Source organism: Delphinus delphis, chromosome 2, assembly GCF_949987515.2.
Source record: "Delphinus delphis chromosome 2, mDelDel1.2, whole genome shotgun sequence".
NCBI lineage: Eukaryota > Metazoa > Chordata > Mammalia > Artiodactyla > Delphinidae > Delphinus > Delphinus delphis.
The window spans coordinates 150,059,851-150,086,966 of NC_082684.1; the positions used below are offsets into that span (position 1 = coordinate 150,059,851).

Here is a 27,116-nt window from a genome sequence, read left to right on the forward strand (position 1 = left end):
AGAAATAACTGCCATGGCACATCCATCCACGGAATACTACTGAGCAACGAAAAGGATTTAACTATTGATATACGTTAGCAACTTGGATGAAGTTCCAGGGAATTACGCTGAGTGAGAAAAAGCCAGTCCCAAAAGGTTACATACTGTATGAATTCACTTATATAACATTCTTGAAATGACAGAATTGTAGAAATGGAGAAGAGATTAATGGAGATTAAGGAGGGATGAGGGCAAGAGGGAAGTGGATGTGGCTGTAAAAGGGCAGCATGAATCTTTGTGGTGATGGAAATGTCCTGTGTCTGCCTGTATCAGGGTCAGTCTCCTGGTTGTGATATTGCACTATAGTTTTGCAAGATGTTATCACTGGGAAAAAATGGATAAGAAAAAGAAAGAAAGAAAGAAAGAAAAAGAACTGCCCAGCATGAGGTTAGCGCCGTACCTTAAGAGACTACTAGACTGCAAGGACCTGTGAATTGAGAACCATTGGTTTAAATGTTTTTTGTGTTTTGTTGATAATCTTCTGATTTTAATTGATAGAGTGACTTCATATTGAAGTGCTGATTAATTTCACACTTCTATCAGTGAATATGTGGAAGGTAGATTTATCACAAAAGAGATATTTTCTTATATTGATGCCTTCAAACAGATCTTGTTTTGCATGAGGTTTTTGGGGAGTTGGTTGGTAGGGATGGATGTTAACCCTAAAGTCATGTCTCATTATACTTCTTATCTGCCTAAGCAATTAAAGTGTGGAAGTTGAGCTAGACCACCTCTAAGGTCCCATCAAGATCTAAAATTCTGTGACTCTTTCACTAGGATGAAAATGGATTGCCTCAGGATCAACAGGAAGAGGAGCCAATTCCTGAGACCAGAATAGAAGTAGAAATACCCAAAGTAAACACTGATTTAGGAAATGACTTGTATTTTGTTAAGCTGCCCAACTTTCTCAGTGTAGAGCCCAGGTAAGGGGATCAGTTAATAGTGTTTTTTAATGTTGGATAGAGATATGTAGAATGTTGATATTTTTCTTATTTTGTATGAGTTGACTAATCACAAAATGGAAAACTGGTTATGTAGCTCTGAAAAAATAAATCAAGTATATACTGTGATAGAAAAAGTATGGACTATTGGTAAAGGAGACTTTTAATGCTTGTAATTGTTTTTAGCAGTCTGGTATTTCTTATGAATTAACAGACACCACAAGTCTTTGGTTGTTTCTGACTAATGGATCCCTGAAAAAGCTGGAACTGAGAGTGGTGAAGTTTGCTAGAGAAGCTGCCAATGTCTACTGTAGCAGTCATTGTGGATCTAGAAAAACTAATGGTTTTGGACGGTTAAACAGTGTTGATGGGTATTATTCACTAAGTAACATGCAAGCTCTTGTGTAATTTAAAATTTTTTCCCTAAGCAAAATGATGTGGAAAGCTAGAGTATGTGTGGTCTACTCTTCGGAAGACATATAAGAATAAGAATAGTTTGAATATTTAGCCTTGCTTGCACTTTATTTCAAGCAATATGTATTAACACCAAATTTCAAGAAGGTACAGTAATTTGAATGCTTCCTTATAGTTGACCATTATGATTTTTAATTATTGTGATTTTTTAGAGTTGCATTATATAACAGTAGTGATATTTCTTACAAAATGTGATTAATAGTTTATTTTAAAAACAATTTGTAGACCTTTTGATCCTCAATATTATGAAGATGAATTTGAAGATGAGGAAATGCTGGATGAAGAAGGTAGAACCAGGTTAAAATTAAAGGTACTATTCTGTGCTTTTTTTTTCTTTTATAAAGTAAAACCTGGGAATATTAACTTGGGACTTGAGCTTTTGAAAATGATTTTTTATGTTTCTTGTTTTATCAACAAACAAATTATCTACCTTTTCAGAATATCTTTAGAAAGAAAATACGTAGCTTTTTCTCTGTATAAGGTGTCACTTTTCTGTTACTTTTCTCAGTGTTAAACTTTTTTGATGCTTTAAAAAAGTTATTAGCTACTTTCCTCAGAGTAAGTTGTACTGGGGTTTGGTGTTTAGAGCAGCTATCGCCATACGTACTGTGGGTTAAGTTCTAACAAATTCCTGCAAGGGGAATTTCTTTAGGCTCTTTGATCTATGGATAAACAAATCAGATACAAAAGGAGAATTTATCTCTTGTACCTAACACTTTACCATATGGCTGTCTTTGTATTCTTCCGATTGTTCTTGTTCACTATTAGAAGAGATTTTTATTGTACTAAATTCCTAATGCTTCTCTTTGATACCTTGTACTATCTGGTTACCTCTATCCAAGGACGGCCTCTAATCTTCCTTTAACCAAGGAGGATGTAAGTTTAAGCAGATGCTTTAGAGCTGAGTTGTAGCAAAAAACAAGGAGCAGTTGGGACTTCCCTGGTGGGGCAGTGATTAAGAATCTGCCTGAGAATGCAGGGGAAATGGGTTCGATCCCTGGTCTGGGAGGATCCCACATGACGTGGAGCAACTAAGCCTGTGCGTCACAACTACTGAGCCTGTGCTTTAGAGCCCTTGAGCCACAACTACTGAGCCCACGTGCCACAACTACTGAAGCCCACACACCTAGAGCCCGTGCTCTGCACCAAGAGAAGCCACCGCAATGAGAAGCCCACGCACTGCAATGAAGAGTAGCCCCAGCTTGCTGCACTAGAGAAAGCCCATGTGCAGCAATGGAGACCCAATGCAGCCAAACATAGATAAATAAATTAATTAATTAAAAAACAAAAACCAGGAACCAGTTGAACTCATGATACTGAAATTGGAGCTATGCATTTAAAATTCTTAAATCTGAAGGATTTCCTGTAAATACTTTTTTTTTTTTTTTCCTGGTGGATGTTGTACATGGTGTTAAAATATTAAGAAGTGGCAGTCTGGCATTCTTTGAATTCAGGGGCTGAAATTTTAGAGTAATTCCGTATCTTCAAGTGTGATAGATCCACAAGCACCTAAAGAACCTTGATATATGATGGTGTCCCTAAAATCCATGGGCTTCCAAAGCTTTTCAGTGAAATGTCATTACTCCTCCCTCTTAATGGAAATGCAAATCAAATGAAAAAATGGAGATAAACAGGCACCATTAACTTGGTCAAGGTCAGACAATTAATAAGAATAGTACTTAGACTGTTTTTGAGGTTTTGCTGTTCTTCCCCTTGCTTCCCCACCCCAAACCCCACCCTGGTCTCCATTAGGTTATCTCTTAATATCTTTCCTCAGAGCATGTGTATCTGTTGATTTAAGCTGAGCACTGTGAATTTTTCAAGCCTGTTTTAGTACCTCTGGCATTATTCTGTTGCCTTTCTTTCTCACCATTTATATAAATTAATGTGATAGTGCCTTATTTGTGTACTTTTTTTGATTTTTGCATTTTCCCCTCACGTTCTGTCATGATACATCAGCAAGTGTCAATGTATCTGTATTTTAAGACCATGTAAATCAGACTGTAGTGTAGGCATCAGAGTTTAGAAATAAGTAGTTTACTCTAAAACCTTGGTGCTTAGAGTACACAATGTCAGTGTATAACAGACTTTTTTATTTTAAAAAATTTTATTTATTTTTTATACAGCAGGTTCTTATTAGTTATCTATTTTATACATATTAGTGTATATATGTCGTCAATCCCAATCTCCCAATTCATCCTCCCCTTCCACCCCGCCCCTATGCTTTCCCCCCTTGGTGTCCATATGTTTGTTCTCTACATCATTGTCTTTATTTATGCCTTGGAAACTGGTTCATCTGTACCATTTTTCTAGATTCCACATATATGTGTTAATATACTATATTTGTTTTTCTCTTTCTGACTTACTTCACTCTGTATGACAGTCTCTAGGTCCATCCACATCTCTACAAATGACCCAGTTTCGTTCCTTTTTATGGCTGAGTAATATTCCATTGTATATATGTACCATTCGTCTTCTTTATCCATTCATCTGTTGATGGACATTTAGGTTCCTTCCATGACCTGGCTGTTGTAAATAGTGCTGTAATGAACACTGGGGTGCATGTGTCTTTTTGAATTATGCTTTTCTCTTTTCCCAGTAGTGGGATTGCTGGGTCATATGGTAATTCTACTTTTAGTTTTTTAAGGAACTTCCATACTGTTCTCCATAGTGGCTGTATCAATTTACATTCCCACCAACAGTGCAAGAGAGTTCCCTTTTCTCCACACCCTGTCCAGCATTTGTTGTTTGTAGATTTTCTGATGATGCCCATTCTAACCAGTGTGAGGTGATACCTCACTGTAGTTTTGATTTGCATTTCTCTAATAATCAGTGATGTTGAGCAGCTTTTCATGTGCCTCTTGGCCATCTGTATGTCTTCTTTAGAGAAAGGTCTATTTAGGTCTTCTGCCCATTTTTTTGATTAGGTTGTTTGTTTTTTTAATATTGAGCTGTTTATATATTTTGGAGATTAATCCTTTGTCTGTTGATTCATTTGCAAATATTTTCTCCCATTCTGAGCGTTGTCTTTTCATCTTGTTTATAGTTTCCTTTGCTGTGCAAAAGCTTTTAGGTTTCATTAGGTCCCATTTGTTTATTTTTGTTTTTATTTCCATTTCTCTAGGAGGTGGGTCAAAAAGGATCTTGCTGTGATTTATGTCATAGAATGATCTGCCTATGTTTTCCTCTAAGAGTTTTATAGTATCTGATCTTACATTTAGATCTCGAATCCATTTTGAGTTTATTTTTGTGTGTGGTGTTAGGGAGTGTTCTAATTTCATTCTTTTACATGTAGCTGTCCAGTTTCACCAGCACCACTTATTGAAGAGACTGTCTTTTCTCCATTGTATATCCTTGCCTCCTTTATCATAGATTAGTTGACCATAGGTGTGTGGGTTTATCTCTGGGCTTTCTAACCTGTTCCATTGATCTATATTTCTGTTTTTGAGCCAGTACCATTTTGTCTTGATTACTGTAGCTTTGTAGTATAGTGTGAAGTCAGGGAGTCTGATTCCTCCAGCTCCGTTTTCTTCCCCTCAAGATTGCTTTGGCTATTCAGGGTGTTTTGTGTCTCCATACAAATTTTAATGTTTTTTGTTCTAGTTCTGTAAAAAATGCCATTGGTAATTTGATAGGGATTGCATTGAATCTGTAGATAGCTTTGGGTAGTATAGTCCTTTTCATAGTATTGATTCTTCCAATCCAAGAACATGGTATATCTTCTTCATCTATTTGGGTCATCTTTGATTTCTTTCATCAGTGTCTTATAGTTTTCTGAGTACAGGTCTTTTACCTCCTTAGGTAGGTTCATTCCTAGGTATTTTATTCTTTTTGTTGCAGTGGTGAATGGAATTGTTTCCTTAATTTCTCTTTCAGATCTTTCATTGTCAGTGTATAGGAATGCAAGAGATTTCTGTGCATTAATTTTGTATCCTGCAACTTTACCAAATTCATTGATTAGCTCTAGTAGTTTTCTGGTGGCATCTTTAGGATTCTCTGTGTATAGTATCATGTCATCTGCAAACAGTGACAGTTTTACTTCTTTTCCAATTTGTATTCCTTTTATTTCTTTTTCTTCTCTCATTGCCATGGCTACCAAAACTGTGTTGAATAATAGTGACAAGAGTGGACATCCTTGTCTCGTTCCTGATCTTAGAGACAATGCTTTCAGTTTTTCACCATTGAGAATGATGTTTGCTGTGGGTTTGTCATACATGGCCTTTATTATGTTGTGGTAGGTTCCCTACGTGCCCACTTTCTGAACAGTTTTTAGCATAAATGGATGTTTAATTTTGTCAAAAGCTTTTTCTGCATCTATTGAGGTGATCATATGGTTTTTCTTCTTCAATTTGTGAATATGGCATATCACATTGGTTGATTTGCATATATTGAAGAATCCTTGCATCCCTGGGATAAATCCCACTTGATCATGGTGTATGATCCTTTTAATGTGTTGTTGGATTCTGTTTACTAGTATTTTGTTGAGGATTTTTGCATCTATATTCATCAGTGATATTGGTCTGTAATTTTCTTTTTTTGTAGTATCTTTGCTTTTGGTATCAGGGTTGGTGGCCTTGTAGAATGAGTTTGGGAGTGTTCCTTCCTCTGCAATTTTTTGGAAGAGTTTGAAAAGGATGGGTGTTAGCCCCTCTCTAAGTGTTTGATAGAATTCACCTGTGAAGCCATCTGGTCCTGGACTTTGGTTTGCTGGAAGATTTTTAATCACAGTTTCAATTTCTGTGCTTGTGATTGGTCTGTTCATATTTTCTATTTCTTCCTGGTTCAGTCTTGGAAGATTATACCTTTCTAAGAATTTGTCCTTTTCTTCCAGGTTGTCCATTTTATTGGCATATAGTTGCTTGTAGTAATCTCTCATGATCCTTTGTATTTCTGCAGTGTCAGTTGTTACTTCTCCTTTTTCATTTCTAATTCTATTGATGTGAGTCTTTTCCCTTTTTCTTTTTTTTTTTTTTTTTTTTTGCGGTACGTGGGCCTCTCACTGTTGTGGCCTCTCCCGTTGCGGAGCACAGGCTCCGGACGCGCAGGCTCAGCGGCCATGGCTCACGGGCCCAGCCGTGCCGCGGCATGTGGGATCCTCCCGGACCGGGGCACAAACCCGTGTCCCCTGCATCGGCAGGCGGACTCCCAACCACTGCGCCACCAGGGAAGCCCTTCCCTTTTTTCTTGATGAGTCTGGCTAATGGTTTATCAATTTTGTTTATCTTTTCAGAGAACCAGCTTTTAGTTTTATTGATCTTTGCTATCGTTTCCTTCATTTCTTTTTCATTTATTTCTGATGTGATCTTTATGATTTCTTTCCTTCTGCTAACTTTGGGTTTTGTTTATTCTTTCTCTAGTTCCTTTAGGTGTAAAGTTAGATTGTTTATTTGAGAGTTTTCTTGTTTCTTGAGGTAGGATTGAATTGCTATAAACTTTCCTCTTAGAACTGTTTTTGCTGAATCCCATAGATTTTGGATTGTTGTGTTTTTGTTGTCATTTGTGTCTAGGTATTTTTTGATTTCCTCTTTGATTTCTTCAGTGATCTTTTGGTTATTTAGTAACGTATTGTTTAGCCTCCATGTGTTTGTGTTTTTTATGTTTTTTTCCCCTGTAATTGATTTCTAACCTCATAGCGTTGTGCTCGGAAAAGATGCTTTATATGATTTCAGTTTTCTTAAATTTACCGAGGCTTGATTTGTGACCCAAGATGTGATCTCTCCTGTAGAATGTTCCACATACACTTGAGAAGAAAGTGTAATCTGTTGTTTTTAGATGGAATGTCCTATAAATACCAATTAAATCTATCTGGTCTGTTGTGTCATTTACAGCTTGTGTTTCCTTATCAATTTTCTGTTTGGATGATCTGCCCATTGGTGTAAGTGAGGTGTTAAAGTCCCCCCTATTATTGTGTTACTGTCAATTTCCTCTTTTATAGCTGTTAGCAGTTGCCTTATGTATTGAGGTGCTCGTATGTTGGGTGCATATATATTTATAATTGTTATATCTTCTTCTTGGATTGATCCCTTGATCATTATGTAGTGTCCTTCCTTTTCTCTTCCTTCCTTTTCTGGTAACATTCTTTATTTTAAAGTCTATTTTATCTGATATGAGTATTGCTCCTCCAGCTTTCTTTTGATTTCCATTTGCATGGAATATCTTTTTCCATCCCCTTACTGTCAGTCTGTATGTGTCCCTGGGTCTGAAGTGGGTCTCTTGTAGACAGCATATATATGGGTCTTGTGTTTGTATCCATTCAGCAAGCCTGTGTCTTTTGGTTGGAGCATTTAATCCATTCACAATTAAGGTAATTATCGATATGTATGTTCCTTTTACCATTTTCTTAATTGTTTTGGGTTAGTTTTTTTAGGTCCTTTTCTTCTCTTGTTTTTCCCTCTTAGAGATGTTCCTTTAGCATTTGTTGTAAAGCTGGTTTGATGGTGCTGAATTCTCTGAGCTTTTGCTTGTCTGTAATGCTTTTGATTTCTCTGTTGAATCTGAACGAGATCCTTGCCGGGTAGAGTAATCTTGGTTGTAGGTTCTTCCCTTTCATCACTTTAAATATATCATGCCACTTCCTTCTGGCTTGCAGAGTTTCTGCTGAGAAATCAGCTGTTAACCTTACGGGAGTTCCCTTGTATGTTATCTGTCGCTTTAACTTTGTTGCTTTTAATAATTTTTCTTTGTCTTTAATTTTTGCCAATTTGATTACTATGCGTCTCGGTGTGTTTCTCCTTGGGTTTATCCTGCCTGGGACTCTCTGCACTTCCTGGACTTGGATGGCTATTTCCTTTCCCATGTTAGGGAAATTTTCAACTATAATCTCTTCAAATATTTTCTCAGGTCCTTTCTCTCTCTTCTCCTTCTGGGACCCCTATAATGTGAATGTTGATGGGTTTAATATTGTCCCAGAGATCTCTTAAGCAGTCTTCATTTCTTTTCATTCTTCTTTCTTTATTATGTTCCATGGCAGTGAATTCCACCATCCTGTCTTCCAGGTCACTTATCCATTCTTCTGCCTCAGTTATTCTGCTACTGATTCCTTCTAGTGTATTTTTCATTTCAGTTATTGTATTGTTCATCTCTGTTTATTTGTTCTTTAATTCTTCTAGGTCTTCGTTAAACATTTCTTGCATCTTCTCGATCTTTGTTCCTTCATCTGGTACATAGCCCTCTGCCTTTTCATTTTGTCTTTCTGTGAATGTGGTTTTCGTTCCACAAGCTGCAGGATTGTAGTTCTTCTTGCTTCTGCTGTCTGCCCTCTGGTGCATGAGGCTGTCTAAGAGACTTGTGCAAGCTTCCTGATGGGAGGGACTGGTGGTGGGTAGAGCTGGGTGTTGCTCTCACAGGCAGAGCTCAGTAAAACTTTAGTCTGCTTGTCTGCTGATGGGTGGGGCTGAGTTCCCTCCCTGTTGGTTGTTTGGCCTGAGGTGAACCAACACTGGGGCCTACCCGGGCTCTTTGGTGGGGTTAATGGCAGACCCCAGGAGGGCACACACCAAGGAGTACTTCCCAGAACTTCTGCTGCCAGTGCCCTTGTCCCAGCGGTGAGCCACAGCGCCCCCTGCCTCTGCAGGAGACCCTCCAACACTAGCAGATAGGTCTGGTTCAGTCTCCTGTGGGGTCACTGCTCCTTCCCCTGGGTCCCAGTGTGCACAGTGCTTTGAGTGTGCCCCCCAAGAGTGGAGTCTTTGTTTCCCCCAGTCCTGTTGAAGTCCTGCAGTCAAATCCTGCTAGCCTTCAAAGTCTGATTATCTGGGAATTCCTCCTCCCGTTGCCGGACCCCCAGGTTGGGAAGTCTGATGTGGGGCTCAGAACCTTCACTCCGGTGGGTGGACTTCTGTGGTATAATTGTTCTGCAGTTTGTGAGTCAACCACCCAGCAGTTATGGGATTTGATTTTATTGTGATTGCGCCCCTCTTCCCATCTCATTGTGGTTTCTCCTTTGTCTTTGGATGTGGGATATCTATTTTGGTGACTTCCAGTGTCTTCCTGTTGATGATGGTTCAGCAGTTAGTTGTGATTCTGGTGCTCTCGCAAGAAGGAGTGAGCGTACGTCTTTCTACTCCACCATCTGGAACCAATCTCTCCAGATTGTTTTTCAAAACCTTGGTGTGTGATGGAAAATAACCATGGACGCTTGGTTTCTTGAGTGACGTTCTAGGGACTAGGCTGACCTTTTTTTTTTTTTTTTTTTCCCCCTGGTATGTGGGCCTCTCACTGTTGTGGCCTCTCCCGTTGCGGAGCACAGGCTCCAGATACGCAGGCTCAGCGGCCATGGCTCACGGGCCCAGCCGCTCCGTGGCATGTGGGATCTTCCCGGACTGGGGCATGAACCTGTGTCCCCTGCATCGGCAGGCGGACTCTCAACCACTGCACCACCAGGGAAGCCCTAGGCTGACCATTTTTAAAGAGTCAGTTGGTGGTATAATTAGATCTTTAATGGGCAAAGAACCAGGTACAGTTTATGTACCTCTATGAGGTCCTCTGGCTTTAGAAGTACTTTGATGTGTCTTTCATCCCAGTAGGGTAAGACCTAGGAGTGTTTTATCCTTTCATAGCATCATTATTTGAATCACCTTATATAATAGGAAGCATTTTTCAAAGTGGCTTCTCAGTTGATAATGGCCCATATGTGTCTTCATACTTGTATGTGGCTAACCTATTTTGTATGAGAGGGAAGGCAGGAATTGTGACAGATCATTTCGTTTTGTTTCCTTTATTCAGGAAAATTTTAAACATATACAGATATAATGAGAACAGTATAATAAAATCTCATGTACCCATCTCTCATTTCAGTGGTTGTCAGGTTGGACATCTTGTTTCATCTGTATTCCCCACCCCACCTTACCCAGACTATTTGGAAACAAATCTCAGATTTGACATAATATTTAATTCATGAATATTATCGAGTTTTTAATCAGCCAGCTTCATAGTTGTTTGTTTATATAGTGAGGAATAAAGAAGTAAAGGGGGAAACTGGAGGGAAAACATTAGGACTCAGTTGTAAAGACAGTTGCAGTTAACAGAGGAGATCCAGAAAATCTTAACTGGGAGTGGGAGCAGGTGCTGTTAGGGTCAGTGATGAGGGCAGAGGCAAAGGGAAGCTTGGGCTTAGATCTATCGGTTTTCAAAATGTTGGCTTCTCTTTGATGCCATCTTAATTCACATTTTCTTTATCCTCGTGAGTTTATCCTTTTTTAATTCTTTACTGTCATTTTAGTGTGTTTCCAGGATGCAGCAGGGATAAACTATGTGGATTTAGTGTGCTGTATTTTCCTGGAAGTCCCATTGAGTTTTGTTTTGTTTTTTAAAATTAATTAATTTTATTTTTGGCTGCATTGAGTCTTCATTGCTGCATGCGGGCTTTCTCTAGTTGCAGAGAGCGGGAGCTACTCTTTGATGCAGTACACAGGCTTCTTATTGCGGTAGCTTCTCTTGTTGAGGAGCACGGGCACTAGGGCACATGGGCTTCAGTAGTTGTGGCACACAGGCTCAGTAGTTGTGGTTCATGCGCTGTAGAGTACATGCTCAGTAGTTGTGGTGCATGGGCTTAGTTGCTCTGTAGCACGTGGGATCTTCCTGGACCAGGGATTGAACCCATGTCCCCTGCATTGGCAGGCGGATTCTCAACCACTGTGCCACCAGGGAAGCCCCCATTGAGTTTTCAATTTCAGTAACAGTAGTTTTCATTTTAGGAAGCCGTTGAATATTTTCCACATCTGCCTGGTGCTGCCTCTCCCCAACCCCAAACCACCTCCTACCCCCGACCCACCCCATAAAGTTAACATAAAGTTAGACTCTAAACCTGCTCAAACCTGGTGTTTTTATTTTCATAAGGTGCTTTTTTTTTCCTTACCCATGTGTGGGGAGCTTCCCTAGGCCAGTTGGCAGAGTTTTTTAGTCCCACATTTATTGGAGTTTTAGCTCTGTGAGAGAACCTGTTTATACAGGGAGTCTCAATCCTAAATTGCCATTTCATATGGCCTCAAGCCTTATTTCTTGTCCTCCTAGCTCTTACTGAGTCTTAAAACTTCTGGAGTTTACCACAGATTTAGCATCTGCTCAGATGCTCTGGCACTGAGCTCTGTCTCTGGTTCTAGCACTGGGAGCTCAGAAATTCACTTAAGCATACTTTCTTTCCTGTTATTTTATGCAGCATCTCTAGGTGATTAAAACAAGAGGGTTTCAGTGTCTGTTTTTCTGTCACTATCTATGCACGTTTATTCTGTGATTTTGTGTCTCTTGAGAGAAGAAGCACAAGCTACAGTGTTCTGAGGCACTTGTGTTTTAAAACAGGTAGAAAATACTATAAGATGGAGGATACGCCGGGATGAAGAAGGAAATGAAATTAAAGAAAGCAATGCTCGGATAGTCAAGTGGTCCGATGGAAGGTGAGCACAAATGCCTGAAGAGTATGGAAATGCCCAGAATGTGGCTGGGAGAGATTAAGCTTTGGAATATGAGCTTATTTGGGGTACACCTCTTATTAAAGACTTTCCATTGTTTAGTCCCTGGCATTGCAAAGAAAACCTGAGAGATATAAATAGGCAGTTGAGGGTCATACAGGCTGGTGGAAGACATTAAAAGTAGGCCGGAAATGTGACTGTCCTCTTTGGCTCCAGCATAGTAGTCTGGAGAAGTTAGACCAACTTCCCTCCCTCCTTACAAATTGACGCTTTAGTAAAACTGCCCTTCACTGGGAAGGTGGTAGAGGCTGAGTGAATGTCACAGCATGTTTTACTTCTAAGCATAAACATACAGAGTGTTGTACTTCTGTGTAGGTCGTTTTCCACATCACGCCTTCTTTATTCTTTCCTTCCTTCTGAATCGTGTGTAAAGAGAGAAAGCAGCAGCTGAATCACATTTTAAGTAAAGTAAAATGATAGAGTGAAAGCTTTCTGACTTACATGTGAAGTGTTCCTTCTTTTCAGCATGTCCCTGCATTTAGGCAATGAGGTGTTTGATGTTTACAAGGCTCCACTGCAGGGCGATCACAACCACCTTTTTATAAGGCAAGGTACCGGTCTACAGGGACAAGCCGTCTTTAAAACCAAACTCACATTCAGGTAATTACTCTCATCAACGTACTATTTGTTACAATAAAAGCGGTGAAATATAGGTGTTGTTCAAAGTGCCTGACTCCTGATTGGCATAACCTTGCAGTATAGTTCCCCAAAGACCAAGATCTGGTTCTCAGCTCTGAAGGTTCAAAGGCTGTATTGTCAAGTTGCTGTTTCACAGGGAACCAGGTCATGCTACCTAAACTTCCAAGAGACTGTTATGTAAACCAGAATGTCAGTTTATTAATTCCAGTGATTACTATAACTGCCAGGAGGCCTAAGAATACTTGCAGGTCAGTGCAGTAATGAGGTTGTTAGTGTGCATGCAATCAGAGGAAAGGCAGTGAGTTGGTGGGTGTGAGGGCTGAGGTCATCTTGTTCTTTAGGCTGCTACATCCATTACCTCTCCAAGGATGTGTCCCCCAAGCAGCCCAGGATACTCAGGTCAGCTATCGAGAGTATCCCCGTTGTCTAGGCAGCGTAGGCACTACAATGAAACATTCCTGTTTTTCTTTTCTTGATTCTAAGCAGACCATCCTCCTTGGGTAATGCTTATCTTTGGAGAGGGCACAATATTCTTGGTTATGACTTACAGTTTTGAAAATTGTAATGGTCAAGATTATAGGCTTTGGAATCAGATAGACCTGTATCTGAGTCCCATTTCCACTTGCATGACCTTGTGTAACTTTCTCAACCTTTCCTTGCCTCAGTTTCCTAATATATAAAATGTAATAATTATCTCATTGAGGAGCTGTGACAGTGAAGTCATGTAATATGTAAAACATAAAAGTACAGTGCTTGGCACTTAGTATTCAGTAAGTGCTGCTTAAGACCATCCATTTACTGCTTCTAGAGGGTAACTGTGCTGTGCAAACCTTTTTTACTCCAGCTTTCCGTACTTCACTTTACTTGTGAGATAAGAATGTTTTAGTAAGCCACAGAATGAAGAAAGTTCAGAATCCCCATCTAGTATATTGTTTTGTGTCCCTGCCTATTTTTTTCTAGAGAATAGGAAATGGTCACTGGCCTCCTTTGATGTTGATATGACTGGCTCACAAATGTATTTGCTAAACAATGAGGTATTTTTGTTCATTTCCTGCAGACCTCACTCTACAGACAGTGCCACACATAGAAAGATGACCCTGTCACTTGCAGATAGATGTTCAAAGACACAGAAGATTAGAATCTTACCAATGGCTGGTCGTGACCCTGAATGCCAGCGCACAGAGATGATTAAGGTATGTTGGCTGAGGCTTATCCTGGAATTTTGGAATATTAAGAATAGCATTTCCTAAAATGTTGTTCATCATCTCCTACTGACCCACTGTTTATCCTTCCAGCTGGCATGAACACAGAGCTGGTTTCATTTCCTAAGCATTTGGCAAATGGGTAATAGGGTGATAGTCCTAAAACAAACCCTGGCTTGGGTTCTCTCCCACCAGGTCTTGAGAGTTTGGCAAACAGATGACTGAAAGAATCTGAACTTTCACAGATAATTTCAAGGATGATTAAATCATCTATGTCTGGTTTAGAGTCCATGTCAAAAATCAGTGGAAATGCTCGAGAGATTTGGTCTAGGTAGAATATAAATAGACAAGAAGTTTCCCCCCTTTTCTCCTGAAGGTAGGGGAGCTGGAGGGACCTTGAAGACTCCAGGACCACATTGAGAGATGCCCCAAGCCCTCCTTCACATCCCCAGCTTGCATGGAAATGCACAAGGAATCAGCTAGTTTGTTCTTAATCCCTGTTCTACTGACAGTGATTTTTACTCTATACTCAGCACAACCACATACTATTTAATGAAACAGTGTCCAGCAACAGAATTAGAGTTGTATGCAGTAATAAAGCAATTAAATGAGGAATCAAAGAAACGCCAGAATACCCCTGACTTCTCATACCCTGGCCCCGCCTAGTGAACCCCAATGTCTAAAAGCCAGGCAGATGGAAGGGAATGAAGGCTCTGCTTTGGGGCTCAGGGACCCTCCCCACCAGAACCTCCCCATCCTGCCATCAGGAGCTGTGGGGAGCTCTCTGGGTTGAGGGCCCCAGACTGGAATATATGAGCACCATGGTAGTTCGGTGGAGCCTGGGCAAGTCAGGTGTCTGTCTCAGGGTGAAGAGAACCCGCCTCCCTCAGCCGTCCACTGGACATGAACGAGGTTCCTCAGGCTGGTCGCCACACTCTGGGCTCTGCCTGGCAGCACAGGGGACGCTGCATCTCCCAAGGCTGTGCCGGTGCCAGTTCTGATGGGGCGGTTGGTGTGAGGGAGGGAGCCTTTGCCTCTTCACCCTGTGTTTTCTTCACGCCTTCGAACGAACAAGATGATGACCATGTGTGGTGACAGAGGTGTAAAGTGGAGAGAACTGTACCCTGAGGACATAGGAACTGGTGTTATCCTGGGCGAGGCATTTACATGTTCTTTACAGTAAAGTAGTTTCAAGGGGGCACTAAGTGAGTTCATTTTTTGTTTTAAAGTTCAGTAATTTATTTGCTTCTTTACAGAAAGAAGAAGAACGTTTGAGGGCTTCTATTCGTAGGGAATCTCAGCAGCGCCGCATGAGAGAGAAACAGCACCAGCGGGGGCTGAGTGCTAGCTACCTAGAACCTGATCGATATGATGAGGAGGAGGAAGGTGAGGAGTCCATCAGCTTGGCTGCCATTAAAAACCGGTACAAAGGGGGCATTCGAGGTGAGTTTGGGCAGAAATTAAATGTCATCATGTCAGGGTCCAGGAATTTATCTTTGCATTGAGCATACTCTGAATGCTCAGTCACTGGACATTTTGTTTTTAAGGAACCAGTGTTAATGAGTGAGACATTTTGAGGTCTACAGAGCTAAAGACTCATTGTGGAATCCTTTCAGGTCAGCCTGGAAGGGCAGAAGCTGCCTGTGCCCTCTCGCTTTCAGACTCATCCCTTGAGCTTCTGCTTTCTGATTTGAAAGTCTGCCGATTATATTTGGAACTTCTCTCAACTTTTTAAATTACTAGTTAAGAATCAAGAAGTTCAGTTTTTAAGAATCAGGAAGTTCAGTTTTTCAGCGAGTACATGTGTTTTCTTTCAAAGTTCTCCATTGCATATTCCCTTCTTTCACAACCAATAATTTATAATGGTTAACATTTATTCAGCACATACTGAATCCCAGGCAAATACTCAAACATGCATCCTATTGGATCCTCATAACAATGTTAAGACCCAGTTACTAGTATTGTCTTGTTCTTTTTTAAAAAAATTGATTACTGAACTAATTATATTAGTTTCAGGTGTACAACCTAATGATTCGGTATCTGTATATATTGTGAAATGATCACCATAATAAGTCTAGTTAACTTCTGCCACCGAAGATAGTTACGGAATTTTTTTTCTTGTGGTGGGAAGTTTTAAGGTCTGCTCTCTCAGCAACTTTTAAATATGCAGTACAGTGTTATTACCTTTAGTCACCACACTGTACATTACATGCCCATGACTGATTTATCTTCTAACTGGAGCTCCTACCATTTGACTCCCTTCACCCTTTCCTCCACCCTCCACACCACACCTCAGGCAACTACTAATCTGTTTTCTGTATCTATGAGCTTGGTTTTTTGTTTTCCTTTTTTTTTACATCCTTCATACAAGTGAGATCACAGTGTTTGTCTTCCTCTGTGTGACTTATTTCACTTAGCATAATGCCTCAAGGTCCATTTTTGTCTTGTTCTTACTGAGGAAACGGAGACTTTGAGAGGTTGAGTGGCTTGCCCAAAGACACATAGTTGGTACGTGGACAGTTCTTGAACCAAGGCGATCTGACTTCTGACGTGTCTATCTCTAGAAGTTTCCCCACAGCCTGCAGCAAGATGTCATGCTTAAAAAAGCAAACTGAACCTGAAGATGGAAGACCTGGGCTGGACTCAGCTCTGCCACTTTTTGTTTAGTTTTGTTTTTGGCCGTGCTACACGACCTGCGGGATCTTAGTTCCCCAACCAGGGATCAAACCCACACCCTCAGCAGTGAAAGCACGGAGTCCTAACCACTGGACCCCCAGGGAATTCCCAACTCTCTTACTTTTTAGTTAGATGACTTTTGGAAAGTTACAGTACCTCTTTTCTGTTACCCTTATCAAGAAAAGAACAACCTATTAGTAATAGTATTTATACCATGATGAGGTTGTTTTGAGAATCGAATGACATAATACATATAAAGTACTTCATCCAGCCCTTGGCATATAACAAGTACTAAATAAATGTTACCCCAAACTATTGTCATTGTTCTTACCACTCATCGGTTTTGGGCAAGTGACTCCATGTCTCTGAATACTGAGTTCCCCATCTATAAAATGAGGATCTAATACCCCCAGGTTAGCTTTGATAGAGATTTGGGAATCACTGTACAATGTAAGGTATACCTTGGGTGACCATGTTCCTGGTTTTGCCCTGTTAGAATGATAAATTATAAGAACACCCAATTTTCCCTTTCTCTGACCATCCTGTGAAACTCCCTTCTTCTTTTTCACAGCAACTGCATTTTATTTATTTTGGGACTATAGTACAGAGACTTTTTTTTTTTTTTTTTTTTTTTTTTTGGTGGTTCACGGGCCTCTCACTGTTGTGGCCTCTACCGTTGCGGAGCACAGGCTCCGGACGCCCAGGCTCAGCGGTCAGCTCCGCGACATGTGGGATCTTCCCAGACCGGGGCACGAACCCGTGTCCTCTGCATCGGCAGGCGGACTGTCAACCACTGTGCCACCAGGGAAGCCCCTAGACCTTTTATTTTTATTTTTATTTTTTTTGTTAGTGCAGATTTCCCACAGAAAATATTACCTGTGGAAATAAATCACATATACACTAAATAAAAATGAAAAAGTTGAGGATTTTTTAGGGGAGAGTTATATAATATTCAGTTTCCCAGTGATTAAAAACCTAATGGAGAAGTTCATTAGTGATCAGTTCTGTCCAATAGTCAGATAGGCAGGGAGTGGGGAGAAGGGGAGAGCATTGGGTTCTGAGGTGAGGGGGTTGGTCTAACATCACCTGTTCTTATTCTACCTGTGCTTCATCTGGGCTGGGGCATCAGCACAGGCTGTTATTCATCTCCATCTCCCTTTGAAATGTCCACTTGGCAACAAACCGTCTTTACAGGACCAGGAAACCACCTCTTGCTTTTTTTTTTTTTTTTTTTTTTTGCGGTACGTGGGCCTCTCACTGCTGTGGCCTCTTCCGTTGCGGAGCACAGGCTCCAGATGGCGCAGGCCCAGCGGCCATGGCTATGGGCCCAGCCGCTCCACGGCATGTGGGATCTTCCCGGACCGGGGCACGAACCCGTGTCCCCTGCATCGGCAGGTGGACTCTCAACCACTGCACCACCAGGGAAGCCCCCACCTCTTGCTTTTATCTTTAAAACTTATTTTGGAATTAACTGTTACCCTGATAAAAGAATGACTCAGACTTTAAAAACTTATTTGGAAATAGTGGTGTCTGTCTCTTTAATCGGCTTGCACAAGCCTTTTTAATATTTAAAAGTGGTCAGATACCAAAAAAAAGTGGTCAGATAAACCATTCTTGTATTTGAGAGGATAAGTGCTTCATTTCAACATATCTAAACTTACATTTACCTTTTTTTAAAAAATAAATTTATTTTTATTTATTTATCTTTGGCTGCATTGGGTCTTGCTGTGCATGGGCTTTCTCTAGTTGCGGTGAGCGGGGGCTATGCTTCGTTGCCGTGCATGGGCTTCTCATTGCGGTGACCTCTCTTGTTGCGGAGCACGGGCTCTAGGCGCATGGGCTTCAGTAGTTGTGGCACGCAGGCTCAGTAGTTGTGGCTCTTGGCTCTAGAGCGCAGGCTCAGTAGTTGTGGTGCGCGGGCTCTGTTGCTGCGTGGCATGTGAGATCTTCCCGGACCAGGGCTTGAACCCGCGTCCCCTGCACCAGCAGGCAGATTCCTAACCACTGCACCACCAGGGAAGCCCACATTTACCTTTAAGTTTTAAAAACTTTTAATTATTTGTTTCCTCTGGAAAAAATGTACAAAGGAACTAAAGATATTCATCAGAAGAAAAATCTGGGAATGAATGGATCATTGTCTTTGAAAGTCACTTACAAATCTTCTTCCTTTGCTTTCAGAGGAACGAGCCAGAATCTATTCATCAGACAGTGATGAGGGATCAGAAGAAGATAAGGCTCAACGATTACTCAAAGCAAAGAAACTCACCAGTGATGAGGTAAACCAAATTTATTCAATTCTAGAGGTTTACCCTGTACCTACAAGTCAACTCCTGGAATGAAAAGGAGCTCACAGCCCAGGAGCACAGATAGATGTCTACACACTTCACTGAAGCTCAGAGAGATAAATCCAGTAACAGGACTAGGGGTGGCCCAGAGGAGGGTCTGATACCTCTGCTCAGAGAAGGAGACCTCTCGTTGGGTGTTGAAGGAATAATGGTAGGTGTGCAGGGCAAACCAGCCAGGGTGGGCATGCCAGGTAGATGGAAAGGCCTGGGGGAAGACACATGGCCCTGAGATACAAGGCTCGACTAGAGAACTAGAAATCATTAGTATGGGTAGATCAGAGCATGTATCTCTTCTTTCTTTTTCTCTTTTTATTTTCAATATATTTTTTAAATTACAGAAATAATTCTTATGGTAGAAAAATCTGTTTTTATTTAGATGAACTCATATTTGAAATAGTATTGAGTAATTCAAGAAAATAAATTCCCATCTATTATTGAAATAAATTTCCAAAGGAATTTTAACTTATGTTTTTGACAGTATCCTTTTCAAATTATAAGAGTACAGGTGCTGAGAAATTTTAAGTCTTCTTTCAAAATATAATTGACATGTAACATTATATAACAGTATATTAGTTTCAGGTATACAACATAAAGATTTGATCGATATATGTATATATTGCAAAATGATCACACCACAATAGTTATATGTTTAGTTATAGTTATATGTTTTTTTCTTGTGATGAGAACTTTTAAGATCTATGCTCTTAGCAACTTTAAATTGTACAATACAGTATTTATTTATTTATTTATTTATTTATGGCTGCGTTGGGTCTTTGTTGCTGCACGTGGGCTTTGTCTAGTTGTGGTGAGCGGGGGCTACTCTTCGTTGCGGTGCATGGGCTTCTCACTGCGGTGGCTTCTCGTTGTGGAGCACAGGCTCTAGGTACGCGAGCTTCAGTAGTTGTGGCACGCAGGCTCTAGAGCGCAGGCTCAGTAGTTGTGGCGCATGGGCTTAGTTGCTCTGTGGCATGTGGGATCTTCCTGGACCAGGGCTCAAACCCATGTCCCCTGCGTTGGCAGGCGGATTCTTAACCACTGTACCACCAGGGAAGGCCACAATACGGTATTATTAACTGTAGTCACTCTGCTGTACATCACATCCCCATGGCCTACTTATTTTGTCCTTTTATTTATTTATTTTTAATTAATTAATTAATTAATTTTTGCCTGCGTTGGGTCTTTGTTGCTGTGCACGGGCTCTCTCTAGTTGTGGTGAGCAGGGTCTGCTTTTTGTTGTGGTGCGTGGGCTTATTGCGGTGGCTTCTCTCATTGCAGAGCACCGGCTCTAGGTGTGCTGGTTTCAGTAGTTGTGACTCACGGGCTTTAGAGCGCAGGCTCAGTAGTTGTGGCACAAGGGCTTAGTTGCTCTGAGGCATGTGGGATCTTCCTGGGCCAGGGCTTGAACCTGTGTTGCCTGCATTGGCAGTCAGATTCTTAACCACTGCACCACCAGGGAAGTCCCTATTTAAGTCTTTTTAGATTATTTTTATCTTTGCTATTCTTGAATTTTGCTATGGTATGTTACTTAGTGTTTCCTTTTATTTTCCTGATTGGGATTTGTTAGATTTTCTGAATCTGTAGATTGGTATTTTTCATCAGTTCTGAAAATTTCTCAGCCATTAATTCTTCAGATATTACTTCTGTACCATTCTGTCTCTCCTTTCTTCCTGAAACTCTGATTAGATGCATGTTATTCCTTCTTACTTTATCCTCCATGACAGATCCTCAGTCTCTCTTTCATATTTTCCATGTCTTTATCTCCCTGCATTCTAGGACAGTTCTTCAGATCCTTCTATTTCAGTGCTTCTTTCTTTAGCTGTCTAATACATTGTTAATCTCTTGCATTGAATTTTTACTTTGTTTCAGTTTTTTATCTCTAGCGGTTTAGTTTCTTTTTCTAATTGGTCATTTTTTAAAATTCTGCTCCTAAATTATATTTTTCAGTTTCTCCTTTTAATGTCTTTAAATATTTGAAACCTACATGTATGGTCTTTTATGTCTGAGAATTCCAGTGTCTAAAATCTTTACATGTGTGGTTTTACAGCCAGTTACTTCTGCTGGCTCTTTTTCATGACGACTTATTTCTCCATGTGCTCTGCAACTGATTTACTTAGCTCAGATCAATGGGAATTTTTGTGGTTTAGATTGATGGATTCCTCCAAAGATGGTATATATTTGCTTCTGCCAGGTACCTTGGGACTACTTTAAATTATATTCTTGGAATAAGGTCTTCTTAGTTTTACTGGAAGTATGGGTTCTGACTTGTGGTTATGAATTTTCCTAGAAATTTTAAATTTTTTGTTTTAATCCCCTGTTAATTAGTTCTAATGTTAGAGATTAGAAATTATCCTGCAGGCATTTAGAACAGGGGTTGGCAAATTACATCCCACTGACCTAATCTGGCCTGCCACCTGTTTTTTCAAATAAAGTTTTTTAGGAATCCACCCATGGTTATTCATTTATGTATTTGTCTATGGATGTTTTCCTTCTATAGTGACAGAGTTGATTAGTTGCAACAGAAATCATACATATGTCTTGTAAAGCCTAAGACATTTATTCTCAGGCCCTTTACCAAAAAGGTTTGCTTACCCCTGCCTCAGAGAAATGGGCCTGGGTTTATTTCTACTTCACCTGAACACTAAAGATACAGTCCTTTGGGGTCTGCCATTAATCTGCTCCACTTGGCCCTTGTCTCCTGTCCTCAGCACCCTGCAAGGCATAAAACCTTAAGCTCATGTTCACACAGTTTGGTAAATGTCTTCAAGGAGAAAGCCTGCTTTCGTGCTGTGCTTATCTCTGTGGGTTCTTGCTTTTGCTTAATTTTAGGTCTCTGATTACACCTTATTTTCTTGCCATCACTTTGGTTTGTTCATAGTTTTTCATCATTGTAATTTTCAATGGGAGGGTTATTCAAAGGATTGTTCTGCCATATTGTGGGAACATTGTTGTGTTCCTGTTATTCATGATTTTAATGTATTTTGATCATTTTGGCCTGTGAACTGTGAGCTTCTGTGAGCTCTTTTCTCATGTGAAACAGAATTTTGTTCTTGCGTTATTGTTAATTACAACATTTAATATTTCCCAGTCTTTCTTGAAAGTGGCATGCTATGGAAGATAACTAGACAAAAATTGTTAAATTATTCTGCAACATACTTGTTTTAAATTAGATAGGAAACATCTTAATCATGCATTTATAGTATGTTGAACTGTTGGCAAACAGGAATCCTCATCTAAGCAGATGCTGTTTTATTTTTTGGCAAGCAGAAACTGTGAATAAAACTTGAAAAGTGCCGTGGGACTTCTGTTTATTTCTAGTATTCTCAGAAATGAGATTTCTAAATGTGATCCATCAAATAGTCTTCTTCTAGTCTGGGCGATTGCAAACCTGTAACTTCCTGACTTAAAAATGTCTCTTGCAAATGCCTCCTAGCTGTCTGTTATACAGGCATTTTATTTTAAAATAAATGCCTCCTAGCTGTCTGTTATACCTCTATCTTCCGCACCCAAATACTCGCCGTTAAGTCTTCCTGTACCCCTCCTTTCCCCTTTCCTGACAACAGAGACTTTACTTCTGCCTGGACCTCCCAACCCCTGCCTCTGCCTCCCCTTATTGCCCCAGTTCAAGTCCTGGCATGGGTCACTATGGGAGAGAGGACGAAAGGGGTCAGACCTGCTCTAGGTCCCTCTCCTTATTTGCACACTAAACCCTACCCACACACCATGAGCCTAGTATTCCTCTGAGATAAAGTGAGTTTTCAGACCCCAAGTCCCCACCCCAGAGAAACACCGTTGTCACCAGAGCATTCCTTGATATGGGGAAAGGGCATGGGTCTGGATTAGAATGAACTGGATTACTGAATCTTGGGCTATTTTATACTACTTGTATGGCCTTGAGCAAGTCATCTCACATTTCCAAGTCTGTTTCCTCATCTGTTCTATGGGGTTTATGCTCGCTGCCTTGTAAAGTTGTATTATAGTAAATAACAGATATGAAAGTGGGTGAATGCTAGCTTCCCTTCCCCAACAGGGTCTAAGTTACAAAAAAGGAGAGAAACAGAACTTTTTATCCTCCCTTATTTTTGTAAGCAGTGAAAACTTTAGAAAACCTAAATTACAGCAAAAGTGGAAAGATGGGTAGTAGAAGAAACTGTGGAAAAGGGAAAGACTGCCGTGGAAAGGAACATGCAGACAATGGGAAGGAAGGGCATCACTGCCAGGCCTCAGCTTTCTTGGATGAAAGAGATGACCTGCCAAGGACTACCTAGAATGTGGTGCTGGTGGTCTGGTTCCTCTCCATGTCTCTCTTTCCTCCCCCAGCTCTGCCTCGTGGAGCGTCCATTCCCCCCTTGTCAGCCCTGCCTTACGTGTTAGAGGCCCCTCTGTTTATGGAGCCATCAGCAACTTGGAACCAGGGTAGTCCCAGCTTCCCCTCCAGTGTGGTTGGGATTCTGAATGTGTTTCCCTGGAAGCCTTGACACTCTTGGTGTTGGTCACTTATACTTTAAGACACCCTTATTTGTATATATTCTTAGGTATATTTTGGGTTAAATAAACTCTGAGAGCTGGTTTCTAATGTGAGTTTTACAATCAGTCTAAAAAATAAATTGTTGGAAGACAACTCCAACAATTGGGCTGCCTGTTCCTGTGTCTTTAGGGACCTGCATTCATGGCTGTATTAGGAAGCTTTGTGTTCATCTCAGAGGTCTCTGAGACTGTCCTCAGTTTTTTTCTTTCTTTTTTCTTTATTCTGCTCTGCAGTAGTTATTTCCACTATTTTATCTTCCAGGTCACTTATCCGTTCTTCTGCTATCCGTTATTCTGCTATTGATCCCTTCTAGAGTATTTTTAATTTCATTTATTGTGTTGTTCATCATTGCTTGTTTCCTCTTTAGTTCTTCTAGGTCCTTGTTAAATGTTTCTTGCATTTTCTCTATTTCCAAGATTTTGGATCATCTTTACTATCATTATTCTGAATTCTTTTTCAGGTAGACTGCCTATTTCCTCTTCATTTGTTAGGTCTGGTGGGTTTTTACCTTGCTCCTTCATCTGCTGTGTGTTTTTCTGTCTTCTCATTTTGCTTATCTTACTGTGTTTGGGGTCTCCTTTTCGCAGGCTGCAGGTTCGTAGTTCCCGTTGTTTTTGGTGTCTGTCCCCAGTGGCTAAAGTTGGTTCAGTGGGTTGTGTAGGCTTCCTGGTGGAGGGGACTAGTGCTTGTGTTCCAGTGGATGAGGCTGGATCTTGTCTTTCTGGTGGGCAGGTCCACGTCTGGTGGTGTGTTTTGGGGTGTCTGTGGCCTTATTATGATTTTAGGCAGCCTCTCTGCTAATGGGTGGGGTTGTGTTCCTATCTTGCTAGTTGTTTGGCATAGGGTATACTGCACTGTAGCTTGCTGGTCGTTGAGTGAAGCTGGGTGTTGGTGTTGAGATGGAGATCTCTGGGAGATTTTTGCTGTTTGATATTACGTGGAGCTGGGAGGTCTCTTGTGGACAGTGTCCTGAAGTTGGCTCTTCCACCTCAGAGGCACAGCACTGACGCCTGGCTGGAGCACCAAGAGCCTGTCCTCCACACGGCTCAGAATAAAAGGGAGAAAATAGAGGAAGAAAGAAAGAAAGAAAGAGGATAAAATAAAATAAAGTAAGATAAAATAAAGTTATTAAAATAAAAAATAATTATTAAGAAAAAAAATTTAAAAAGTAAACAAACAAAAAACCGGACGGACAGAACCCTAGGACAAATGGTGGAAGCAAAGCTATACAGACAAAATGTCACACAGAAGCATACACATACACACTAACAAAAAGAGGAAAATGGGAAAAATAATCTATCTTGCTCCCAAAGTCCACCTCCTCAATTTGGGATGATTCGTTGTCTATTCATGTATTCCACAGATGAAGGGTACATCAAGTTGACTGTGGAGCTTTAATCCGCTGCTCCTGAGGCTGCTGGGAGAGATTTCCCTTTCTCTTCCTTGTTCTCACAGCTCCCGGGGCTCAGCTTTGGATTTGGCCCTGCCTCTGCGTGTAGGTCGCCTGAGGGCCGTCTGTTCTTCGCTCAGACAGGACGGGGTTAAAGGAGCAGCTGATTCGGGGGCTCTGGCTCTATTAGGCCGTGGGGAGGGAGGGGTACGGATGCGGGGCGAGCCTGCGGCGGCAGAGGCCGCCATGACGTTGCACCAGCCTGAGGCGCGCCGTACGTTCTCCAGGGGAAGTTGTCCCTGGATCCCGGGACCCTGGCAGTGGCGGGCTGCACAGGCTCCCCGGAAGGGGTGTGTGGATAGTGACCTGTGCTCGCACACAGGCTTCTTGGTGGCGGCAGCAGCAGCCTTAGCGTCTCATGCCCGTCTCTGGGGTCTGCGCTTTTAGCCGCGGCTCGCGCCCGTCTCTGGAGCTCCTTTAAGCCTCTTGTCTCTTCGGCAGCTGCAGACTTTTCCCCGGACTCCCTCCTGGCTAGTCGTGGTGCACTAACCCCCTGCAGGCTGTGTTCACGCTGCCAGTCCTTTCCCTGGGATCTGACCTCCGAAACCCCAGCCTCAGCTCCCAGCCCCGCCCGCCCAGGCGGGTGAGCAGACAAGCCTCTCGGGCTGGTGAGTGCCGGTCGGCACCGATCCTGTATGCGGGAATCTCTCCGCTTTGCTCTCCGCACCCCTGTGGCTGCGCTCTCCTCCGTGGCTCCGAAGCTCCCCCGCTCCGCCACCCCAGTCACCACCCGCGAAAGGGCTTCTAGTGTGTGGAAACCTTTCCTCCTTCACAGTTCCCTCCCACTGGTGCAGGTCCCGTCCCTATCCTTTTGTCTCTGTTTATTCTTTTTTCTTTTGCCCTACCCAGGTACGTGGGGGAGTTTCTTGCCTTTTGGGAGGTCTGAGGTCGTCTGCCAGCGTTCAGTAGGTGTTCTGTAGGAGTTGTTCCACATGTAGATGTATTTCTGATGTATCTGTGGGGAGGAAGGTGATCTCCGCATCCTACTCTTTCGTCATCTTCTCCTGTCAGCCTGTGTGCATCTAATATATGAGTATTTTTGTTATTTGTTGCATTTACATGGCACGGGGATTTATTCCAGCCAAGTTCACTAAGGCAGAATCCCACACCCCTGCTTTCACAAAATGAGGTCTCCTGAAGGTTGCCACTCAACTTTCTAAGTCCTGGGAGTAGCAGGCCTGCATGCCTTTGCTGGGCTTTACTGTGCTTGTCTGTAGCCGCCTGGGAAGTCGGTCCTGGAAGGATTTTCAGAGCAGAATTCCAGAGCATCTTACCCGAGACAGTGGATTAGAACCGGTGCCAATTAGACTTCTTTGGGAGAGCTTTGACCTGGCTCCTGACTTCCCAGCTGCTTGGCCCTGTCTAGGTTCCTTTAGGACAGGCTCTACCACCTTTTAGACCTACCATGCCCGTTATTCTTTTATTCACTCAAATTTAAACCTATTAAAGAACTTTAGAGCTGAAGAGACCATACACACTGAAGTTTACTTGGAGAAGGTTGCCACAAACCAGGCTGGCATGTAAATAGTTTAAGATAAGATTCATCAGCTGAAAATAAAGGAAAAGTGGTGGTAGTAGTGAATGTGCTTCTTGCCTTTGCCAGTGTGGGGTTGGGAGAGAAGTGTTTAGGTTTGCTCAAGGCTGGGAAGTAGAAAGGAGGCTTGTCACAGCCTGGGGGCAGGATCCATCCTCCAGGGTTGCTGTTGGGGTAACTTTATTGCTGCCAGCTGGGAAGTAAGTGCAGGAGGACTTCTGGATCTTTTCCTGTGGATTCATAACTTACCCCTTTGAATTCTCCTATGACTTCAGCTCTGTGGGGATGCATTTGGGATAATAAGGCAGGAAACAAGTGTGAGATAGTATTGATATCTTCTCCTCAGAGGGCCAGGCAGTAGAAAAAGTGGCTATGCCAGCTTGTATGCTACATCCAGAAGCATTCTCTGGACAGGATAGTAAGATGCTTAGCCTTCCCCAACTTCAACTTTTAAACTTTGTTCACCCTGTTTTATTTTTGGTGAGGAGTCTTGTTAAGGCAATTCTGGAGTATCATATTTAGTATCATTTCATTTTAATCAATTTTTGATATTATTTAATGTTGATCTGTTCAAATTCTATCTGTAAGAAGTGTTTTTAGAAAACTTACCAAATTTTTTGTTTCTATTAGAACATTATACAACGTGACTTTAAGCAGTGGAAACTTGTGTATGAAAGCCTTTAATTTCTTCAAAAATATTTTTTCAAATATTAAAAAAAAAATCTTTATTATGTGAGTTTTTAGTACATCCAAAACAAGAAATAGTTGTTTCAAAAAACTGACAGTCTTGGGCTTCCCTGGTGGCGCAGTGGTTGAGAATCTGCC

At 41.5% G+C, this 27,116-nt stretch overlaps 1 protein-coding gene across 1 annotated transcript in view; it reads left to right on the forward strand.

The window, feature by feature from the left end:
* Positions 1 to 27,116, forward strand: part of LOC132420994 (RNA polymerase-associated protein LEO1) — a 49,157-nt gene that overhangs the window by 20,779 nt on the left and 1,262 nt on the right. The window contains exons 5-11 of the mRNA XM_060005961.1: positions 817 to 962; positions 1,680 to 1,764; positions 11,751 to 11,845; positions 12,386 to 12,520; positions 13,617 to 13,752; positions 15,018 to 15,204; positions 18,616 to 18,713. Coding sequence (XP_059861944.1) covers positions 817 to 962; positions 1,680 to 1,764; positions 11,751 to 11,845; positions 12,386 to 12,520; positions 13,617 to 13,752; positions 15,018 to 15,204; positions 18,616 to 18,713 — 882 coding nt within the window. The remainder of the gene's footprint in view (positions 1 to 816; positions 963 to 1,679; positions 1,765 to 11,750; positions 11,846 to 12,385; positions 12,521 to 13,616; positions 13,753 to 15,017; positions 15,205 to 18,615; positions 18,714 to 27,116) is intronic.